The sequence below is a fragment of the Pundamilia nyererei genome, unplaced genomic scaffold (genome assembly GCF_000239375.1).
Source record: "Pundamilia nyererei isolate P.nyererei 1_Seehausen unplaced genomic scaffold, PunNye1.0 scaffold00013, whole genome shotgun sequence".
Lineage (NCBI taxonomy): Eukaryota > Metazoa > Chordata > Actinopteri > Cichliformes > Cichlidae > Pundamilia > Pundamilia nyererei.
The window spans coordinates 1189613-1199295 of NW_005187414.1; the positions used below are offsets into that span (position 1 = coordinate 1189613).

A 9683-nucleotide genomic window follows, 5' to 3' on the forward strand; every position below is an offset into this window, starting at 1 on the left:
AAGACAACACCAGGGTGTCCCAGAAAACGGATCAATTTTTTGATTATAAAGAATTAAACGCTTGTTGAACAAAGTTATTATAGTTTTGTATTTCTGTGATAAAAATTTTTTAGCTTAATTTTTAATTGTTTCTGTCTTAGTTTTGGATTTTTGGAAATGAATGTTTCCTGTGAGACTCGACCTGTTTCTGGAATGTAGTAATTTTGCAAGATAAAAGACATTGCTGCAGGAAATATTAGAGGTAAATTCCAGTGCTATCAAACTTGACAAACACTTTGTCAAATCTCTCTAAAAAGATTTGTAATTTTCTGTTTTTCTTTCTTTGACTGGTTAATACATCACAGGAACCTTGGCTTCCTCTGCTCGTACCTTTACCCTGAGCCAGGTGAGCTATGAAGAAATATGCGTGTTTACTTTAATGAATCATTCACCCATGAGATCTTCTGAACGACATCCTTATACGTGAAAACAGAAACCACAGCGAGTTCTTACATGCAAACAGACCCCTGGACATGGAGTGACCACCACTACATACAGGATTTCATAAACCACAGACTTGCAGTCGGGTTCACGCTGTGCTTGTGGGAGTGGTGGGAGAACGCGTCAGAGGGAGGTTTCAGCGTGTTGGGGCAAGATACACCGCCTCTCTTTTGCCTTTACTTCAACATGAGTGTTTAAGGAAACCGTGGAGTGCCTCTGACATTTTGACTTATTCTCACTTTTTATCTTCATAATGGATCATGTGCCAAGAGTCTAAACGAGAATGCAGGACAGCTGGGATTCACAGACAAACTCAGCGAGCGAGCTCAATGATAAATACACATCTCAAGGTACAGTCCCATCCTGGTGGGTTTTACTTAAATAACCGTGTATACAGGCCACCTTTGAAAAGAATACAAAAAGGACCATCATTGCTCTCCTGCTTCCTTGACTGCATTCTTAGGGAATTTTCCAGGTAGGTATTCTTGGCTTCGTGTCATTCGATTGCCCAATCATTTAGTGTTTTAGTATCAAATTTTTAATTATTATAAAAATGTTCCTTCTCCAGCACTGTTCAGTTGGCTTTCATGTAAACTGTCTATCTATAAAATAGAGTATGGACATTTAATTACTAAATACCTCAATATTCTGCATTCTTCTTAGATTAACAGTGACACAACTTTAAAAACCAGCTGCGTCATATCCTACCAATCTCTATCCCGCTCTGACGTGCCGTGACATAGACACAGGTCACTTGTTGTTCTGCAGTTAAAAGCACCAGGGCATTGGACGTGGATCTTTTGCGTCCTTGTGCTTGCAGGGTGGGGCCTCGTGGATCAGAATAATTCTGGTGCCTCCTGTGGATACTGATTGGGATCATGTTTGGGAGGCTAGGTCAGTGCCTGGGGCTATTATTCTTTCTTCTGTGGCCAGTGGGGCACAGTGTCTCGCTCCTGCCAGAGTGCTGTGGGTGTGCACAGGTTACTTAGTCCACTGCAATGTTTAGGGTGGCTAGTGAGTGCTAAAAGCTAATCGATTTACTAATATTTGTCACAATAACAACCATACGAATAAAGCACCAACGATTTCCCATCACACTGCGTTCCATTAACGTTATGCTGATCACTGCTGATGCCATTTTCATGTTTTATTTAAATATTGGTGTACCAAGGCCCTGCTTTCTCTTCCTCAGATGAACGAAAAGCAGTGCAGAAGAGAACCTTCACCAGGTGGATGAATGTGTTTCTGCAGAGAGTAAGGCACAAATCAGTTCATCAGATCACTCTGAAAAAAATGTGCTTATCAATGAGGGTCATGCTTTTCCCCCCCAGCGGGACCCTCCTATTGAAGTGCACGACCTGTTCACAGACATTCAGGATGGCAAAATACTCATGGGCCTGCTGGAGGAGCTGTCTGGGTGCAGACTAGTAAGAATCATGCTGTTCAAGAAAGATTTAGCCAAAGCCTGTTTAAATTTGGCCACTGCAAGCGTAGCAGGAGTCCTGGAAGCAGAGACTCACCAGGAGACGCTGGAGCACAGTTCCTGTGAAAAAGAGTTTGCTGTCATGGCCAGAGACAGGAAATGTTTTAATTACTGCTGATGTCATTTCCTTTTTTTGTTTAATTAGTCTGAAGCCTAACGCTTAGTCGAAGCCAAGCCAGCAGTGTCTCCCAGTTTACTGTCTTCATGCTGAGCTGTTGGTTGTAACGTCATTGTTCAGGGTTGCTATATAAATGAGACCAGTCTTCTTAACAGCAATAAAATCAACCAGCTCATTTCCCTGAGCAGTGATGATGTTTTTTCTCGTCTAACTTTGTTAGCTTTATAGGTTTAGGTCTTCCTCTCATCGCATCTTCAGACTGAACAACATTTCCAAGGCCTTGGTCTTTCTGGATGACAGACATGTGAGTGTTTCCTTGTAGATTCAGTGACATTGCTGTGACATGTATGAATGACATGATTTCAAATCAGGAATAACAAGATTGTGATCGATGTTTCCTTGTTATCTGCCAGGTAAAGCTGCTTGGCATTGATGCTTCTGGAATTGCTGATGGTAAACCATCTGTTGTTCTTCACCTTGTTTGGAGCATCATCTTGCACTTTCAGGTTGGATTTATCATCTATGAGTCAAATGTCCTAATGTATTATCTTACTTCTTGCCCAGCCATTTATCACCGACTCACACCTCTGTGTTACTCCTACACAGGTAAAGGAGGTGATGGGAGGCCTCCAGAAGCATTTGTCTTCCAGCCTTTCCGCCTTGTCAATGAGCAGTTATCCATCCTCTAATGACCTCTCACCCCAGCCAAGTGACCCTGGCACATACTCTTGCAGCACTCTGCCAAGTAAAGGCAGGAAGGCTGGCAGGGAAGCAAAGTATCATGGGAAAGCAATCAAGGTGCTCCTGCAATGGGTCCAAAGATGCACATCAAAGTGAGCATAAAAAGATCAAAACACTTACAAAGTCATGTAATTAACACTGAGCCCAAACATATTCCCACTCAAACAATGAAACAAAATGTCAGCAGGTTACTTTATCCTCTGAGCTCTAATAGGTGGTAAACGTATCCTAACCCTACATCAGCCCCAAATTAGCTTTCTTGTTAGAAATCAGAATAGTTTTAGATTGAGCTGGAACGATGGCTCACACTTGTCATTTAATTAAATGGCATTTTAAACTTTTTGCAGGTACGGGGTGGACGTGAAGGACTTTGGGAAGAGCTGGAGGAGCGGCTTGGCATTTCTTGCTTTGGTTAAGTCCATAAACCCAGTCATGGTTGACCTGAGGGAAAGCTTTCATCGAGATCCAGTGGAAAACATCCGGCAGGCTTTCATGATAGCCCATCACAGCTTGGATGTACCGCCACTGCTGGAGCCTGAAGGTAACAGATTTCTCATATTAGGTGAAAAAATCACCACGTTGATTATGTGCCCAGAGTGATGAGAGATTTCCTTTCAGTTTACAGCAAACTGTAAACATGAGAGCAAGTCTTCTATAAATGCATATATGAAATTCAAGCCCAGGGGGCTGACAAGACAAATGGAAATGATTGAATGTTTCTCTGAGGTGAGCGTATAGTGGACGGAGAAAAGGCACAAGCTGGTGCGCAAAAATCAACAGGATACAGGAAGCTGTCAGACAGCACAGGACAGCCCCACAGCTCCCACAGCTCCCACAGCTCCCACTGCCACGCCCCCATTCTTGCAGCAAGAAGATGACGTACACAGTGTTACGCTTATGAATGAAGGGCCCTGCTTATACAACAGCATGGCCCTGAGTCAGGACTGTTATTGAACCAGTTTACTTACAGAACCAACCACGGACTTATTTATTTATTTGAAGAGTTCAGAAAAACGTCCTGACTCAGGAACATGAAAAATATCACATTTTAAACCTCTTGCAATATTTAGTTAACATAAATTTCAAATAAACCCAGACCTGACTCAACCAACCATCCCCTAAACCAGGATCCTTCACCTCCACAGGGCCACACGATATGCAAGTTATTATTTTGAGGGCCCACGTGGTACATATACAGCATGTTTCCAAGCAGTAAAGGGTATATGTGGTTCAGTCCCTGGCTGCCACTGTCTGCATGCCAAGCATCCTTGGGCAACATACTCACCGCTGGCTGCTCTCTGATGCATCCATCACAGTGTGAATGTTAGTGAGCACTTAAAAGCATAGAAGGCAGTGCTTGTGTGATTGTGTGAATGTGGCTACAGGAGAGTAGAAACGCACCAATCAGCCCATTTATATGTTCTTACAAGCCCCTAGCTTTGTTTCACACACACACACACACACACACACACACACACACACACACACACACACACACACACACACACACACACTTGTGTTTTTAAGTGTTTTATGATTTTTCTAATCGTTCCCTGCAGATGTGACGTGCACTTCACCAGACGAGCAGTCCATCATCACCTACGTCTCCATGTTCCCAAAGTGTCACTCAGGCATAGATGAGGTTAGTGCTGCACAAGTTCACCTTCACTACAGTCTCACTACAGCGAGGTAGATATAAAAAAAGAAATAAATAAATGCATTTATATCACTCAGTTATTCTTGAAACTGCCACCGGCCGCCCGTCATCTTAGCTCAGAGACTCAGAACAGGTGAAGCAGAGCGTCGCTGTTTCATAAGATAAGATAAGATAAGATAACCTTTATTAGTCCCACACGTGGGAAATTTGTTTTGTCACAGCAGGAGTGGACAGTGCAAAAGTTATGAGGCAAAAATTAGAATACAATAAGAATAAATACAGTACACAGCTGTACAGAATAGAATAAAATAAAATACTATATACAATAAGATAAAAATAGAATACAAATACCAATACTATATACAAGTGAGTAAAAATACAACGATGACGGAAAGGATTATTGCACATGTATGGATGTGTGTGCTTGATCAGTTAAAGTCTTTATTATGGAGTCTGACGCAGCAAAGTCCTACTGTGCTCCTGAAAGTCAGAATCTAAAGGTGTCTTTGTTTAGAAAATGTAGTTTAGTAATAGTTTTTTTTTTTAAAATAAGTGACATCATTGTACAAATGAGTAAAATAGTTTTTGAGGGGATTTTTACGTAAAAACATTGATTTTCAGAACAATTACAGACTTCTGTGTAACGTCTGTTGTTACAGTAACAGATGGATAAACATATCTGTTCATAAATGACGTACTGAGAAGGATTAATGAGATATAAATGACAAAATAAGCACTTACTAATACCTTCATAGTGTGACATTATTACATGCTAGCAGTTTTTCTTTGGTTCTGCTATCACTGACATGCTTATATTACAGGCTCCCACACCAGATATTGACGTTCCCGAGATTCCCAGTTTTGGATCACTTGAGTCAGTCAGCTTTGAAGAGACTGACGCTGATGTTCCAGAAGTCCAGGTGTTGCTGAAAGGCTTGGAGAAGAGCAGCGAGCAGCTTCTGTGGAAGCGTTGGTCTCGGAGATCTTCAGGAAGTCCCCGCTCTCCGTCCTTTCACACAAATGGAACAGCTACCTCCGACCAGCCTGCTGGGACTGCTTCAGACTCACATTACAAAAAAAGGAAAGGCAGTGCACGAAGCACTTTACAGCCACCCAGTCCTCTGGATGCTGGCATAGTCAGCCAGGAGGTCCAGCTGTGGTTGGACAGTGGACTGGATCAAGGCTACGACAAGCGACGAGCACAAAGCTGCTATTCTTTAAGCTCCGAGGAAGGAATCTACAGCTTACCATCGCTGGATTCAGATGAGGAGGATGCATATAGCTACATCCTAGAGCTGAATAAAGATGTGTTTCAACCATATAATCAGCTGAAAAGACAAGTACCAAAGGTCAAAGAGGAAACAGCAGAGGAAATGAAAGAAGAATCCAAATATCAGGAAGGCTCCTTTTTACAAAAGGCTGATTTTGAGCTTGAATCAGCCCAGTCAGCGGTGCACAGGAAGTTTGATTTTGACAAAAATGAAAGAAATCTCAGCAAAATGACACACGGTGGAGCAGCGCTTGACTTTAAGCCAGAGGGTGAAAGTAGAAGCACAGAGGAGCATGAAGAGCAGCGGGCTAATAGAGGACAGAGCAATGATGATGGTGATTATTGTGAGGAAGAAAGGGGGAAAAAGATGGAAAATGCAAAAATGTTCAAGAATGGGGTCGACAAAACAGAGGACAATGCAGCGGAAGCAACTGTTGAAGTGGCCCGTTGGCAGGAAGACACCGAGGACGGAAGAGATGCAGAGCTTTCCAAAAAACGTGGACAGGTGGGAGGGCAGGATGTAGGGAATGAAAGCCAAGATGCTGCTGTGATGAAAGAAGATGGGAAGAGCCAGAAAAGCACAAATTCAGAAATGGGTGAAGTAAATGGAAAAATAATAACTGATGAGGCTGCCTGTGAAGTCAGAAGTGACACAGAAGAAGAAAGTGGCAGGAAGTGTAAAGAAGAAAAAATGAGAGACACTGATGAAGTTAAATCAGCAGCTGGAGAGGAGATGACGACAACAACGACAGAGCACGATGGGGAGGAGAGTCCCAGAACACGCCCACTCGGAGGTGTCTGGCCTCCTGCCTGCAGGTCAACCCCTCGGTCACCCAGGTAACCATTTATCAGCAGAAACATAATTCACCACATTTGCCAAGACTTCCAGTTTACTGTGACTCAGTAATAACACTGGTAACAGAGACAAGTTCGTTAAATGTCTGGAACAACGCGGCTTCCACACAGACGATGAGCATCGTTTTTACAGCTGCTGTTCACTTGCTGTGTCTCTTGTATTGCAGCATAAAGCGAGTAAATACTGTCGCATTACTGTCAAAGGGTCTTTGTGCAAACAGCAGCCTGGTTTGGAAAGCGCTCAGTCACAGTGTGATCATGGCCCAGAGGAATATTTCTACAGAGGCTGTTTTTCAGTTCAATAGTGCCACCTACTGATGAAGGGGGGGGGGGCTCCCTCTTCATGTCTAAAGCACTTACCTGGCTAAACAGTATCGTCACACTGAGAAGTTTGAGTTATTAGTGTTTTTATATATGAAATATGAAACATGCTTCACTTTCGAGAGTGTTTTAGGATTTCTATTAAGTCACAGGGCTGCTTAAAGTTAACTTAAAGTCTGATGAGCCAGTCCCAGGATGCTATTTATTGTAATCTAGCCGTAGAAAACAAGGTAAAGAGTTAACATGGATATGATATCGTTAAAGCTTCTGTTTGGATAAACACTATAAAAAGATATCTGCATTTGAATGTAGTTTTTGCTACTCCCGATTTCGATGTGCTTGCTTCAGTGTGTGCAGAACCTTCACCTCACACTCCTTCGTTTGTCTCCAGCAGTGACGAAGGATCCCTTCTTCAGCCTTCAGCAGCCTCTTGTGGAGTGACCCTGTCAGAGCTGGAAATGCTCTTGGTCTGGTGGGTCCTGCTGTACTGCTGCCTCATCCTCAGTCAGATGAACCTCTGAGTCACTGCAGCACAAGCTTCTTATTCCGACATGCTCATGAGCCCAGTTGCCACTAATGAGGCAAACAGGGACACATAAGGCTGGACCGACTCTTCATCTGTGACACAGTTTCCTAAAGACGCCATTTAAGCAGATCCACAGAATAATCTGATAAGACTCAGGGCCGTAGTTTCAGATAAAGCTAAATCCTGTAATCCCCGTTGTTACACAGGCTTTCAGCTGCTCGGTCTTGCACCGCACTTATTATCAGAAATGGTTTGGGGGCTTTTTTTTTTTTTTGCTGAACACATGTCCAAAAATTGATTTTCCTAGTAAAAAGACTCCTTTTTGAAATTCACTTGACAAAATCGACCACACGGTGGCACTGCAGCATCGCAGCGACCTTCTTATTTGTCTATACAGCATTCTGTTGCCTGCTGAAGATCCCGTGTGACCTGCTGTTTAATTAGAAGCTGTATTGACAAGTGAAGATTAAGCTGATAATACTTAATGAGCACTTTGGCATTTCACAGACTCTCACTGTGTCACTTATGGCTTAGACTGTGGACCGCTTTATTGTCTTCATCTCGGATGCTGCCTGAGTTCAAGCTTATTTTTACCACAGGCTTTCTCCGGGATAATTTTTGTGACCATCTGATACAAACAATAAACCAGCTGCTTGATGTGTGTGCATGTGATCACTCATCAACATAGAATAGATGTTGTCATTTTAAGCAGTTTGGACTATTAGGTAATGCTTGTTGGAATACCACAGTGACAACAGAGCGACACAGAAGTATGCATTAGTTACGTAAGTCATCAAAATCCACGTTGAAGAGAAAGTGTATTAAGTTGGGGGTCGAGTGAGTATTCTCTGTCCTCTCTGCCCCCAAATACTCAAACATTCACTGCTGGTCAAATTCTAAGAATTTAAAAACACACTGCCGTTGTTTGCTTAGAGCATTACCCCTGAGTCGAAAGCTCAGCCCTGGAGATCGATATACTTTCAACACCGCCACCCCCACACCGAGCCACGAGAACAACACTCCCCCAAAGCAAGGGGTTTGTTGGTCTTATGTATGGTCAAGCCAGGATAGCGAGGGAAGCAGCAACGATGCCTGCTGTGTGTAGTTTTATATAAATAACAGTGCTAGTGTTGCTAACGTGTCCCTCGGCGTATAGATCAGCTGTACCGAGGCCTGAAACTCTTGAGCGAAGGGAGAGAGAGGCCGATCAGCTGCAGCAGCTCGGTACATCAGCCCTAAACACGGCCTCGACCTTTGAACCGTATCGTGACCCTGCCAGCAGAACTGCTACTGAGCCTGACGTCCAGCAGCAGCATCAGCACAGCATCTTGTTCTCACCCTCGGGCCTGGGTCAGCTCTGGCTCAACTTGTCCAGCTTCTGGGTCTGATAGCCAGAGCCGGCCCCGGAGGCCCCAGGGATGGTGGCCGACTAGACAGAACACAGCCTGCAGGCCACCATATCTGCTCTCACAGATTTGCAATACAGCCTCATCTCCAGGAGGGAGGGAGTGGAGGTGGGCTTCAGAAGGCGACTGGGGCTGGAGCCAGGACAGATGCTGGGATTGGTGGTGCCACAGCAGGAGTGGCAAATTGGAGTTCAGACAGATGATGGCGCAAAAAAAAGGACTGGGGGTCAGTTAAGATTGTGGAGCAGCCTACATGTTGATGGACGAGCTACACTACACCATAAAAATTTATTTTCCAGGTCTCATGAATCTGAGTCCTCTGTCTGCACCGTCAGCTCTGAGACTTGGAGGAAAGACCTGCAGCCCTCTGACAAACTTATACTTAACAATCATGTGTATTTCAACGGTAGCTTATAAGTATTTATGCTTAAAAGATTATATTTGCTTGTTTTTATCCATGAATATGTGGTTAGAGTATAAACCAAGTGTTTCTTTATAGGAATGAAGCTTTGTTATTATGTGTTGATCATGTCAATAACAAACACATCAGGTATTCAACCATTTGAAAAGCCCCACACAGACCTTCAGGCTGAATGCTGCAACCACCTCACTGCTCCTGGTTTCCCAAAGCAGACCTGCGGCCCTTGGAGGACCGCCTCTCTGACAGCTGTAAGAGCTTCTGGATCAAGAACGTGAAGCCTGGGCCAGCTGGGAATGCAGCTGGTTAAACAAGAATAAAATTCAAACCACAGCACGTCAATCTACCAGCGATACATTGGGCTGTGATTGAGTCATTTTGCATCCCCGTTGGAACATCTCCCAACAG

At 43.7% G+C, this 9683-nt stretch overlaps 2 protein-coding genes across 3 annotated transcripts in view; one reads left to right on the top strand and one right to left on the bottom strand.

Moving 5' to 3' along the window:
• LOC102205674 (high choriolytic enzyme 2-like) overlaps positions 1-454 on the bottom strand; it is an 11112-nt gene extending 10658 nt beyond the window's left edge. Inside the window, exon 1 of the mRNA XM_005725064.1 lies at positions 432-454. Coding sequence (XP_005725121.1) covers positions 432-454 — 23 coding nt within the window. The remainder of the gene's footprint in view (positions 1-431) is intronic.
• Positions 455-665: 211 nt separating this feature from the next.
• Positions 666-8247, top strand: clmnb (calmin b). 2 transcript variants are annotated; one of them, XM_005724837.1, is made up of 10 exons: positions 666-830; positions 1673-1734; positions 1812-1907; positions 2302-2385; positions 2495-2587; positions 2688-2914; positions 3170-3363; positions 4382-4464; positions 5301-6586; positions 7317-8247. In XM_005724837.1, exons 1-10 carry the CDS (start codon positions 764-766, stop codon positions 7444-7446), a joined length of 2322 nt encoding a protein of 773 aa, XP_005724894.1. In that variant the 5' UTR covers positions 666-763; the 3' UTR covers positions 7447-8247. The 2 variants fall into 2 exon arrangements, with proteins under 2 accessions (XP_005724894.1, XP_005724895.1); XM_005724838.1 differs by having other exon boundaries at positions 7320-8247.
• The last annotated feature ends 1436 nt before the right edge of the window (positions 8248-9683 follow it).

What these genes read in the sequence shown, in the direction of transcription:
- clmnb (XM_005724837.1), top strand. Translation starts at nt 764, where the DNA reads ATGCAGGACAGCTGGGATTCACAGACAAACTCAGCGAGCGAGCTCAAT. An exon ending in GTCCAAAGATGCACATCAAA is followed by an intron (nt 2,915 to 3,169) that starts GTGAGCATAAAA and finishes AACTTTTTGCAG; the next exon opens with GTACGGGGTGGACGTGAAGG. An exon ending in GTCACTCAGGCATAGATGAG is followed by an intron (nt 4,465 to 5,300) that starts GTTAGTGCTGCA and finishes CTTATATTACAG; the next exon opens with GCTCCCACACCAGATATTGA.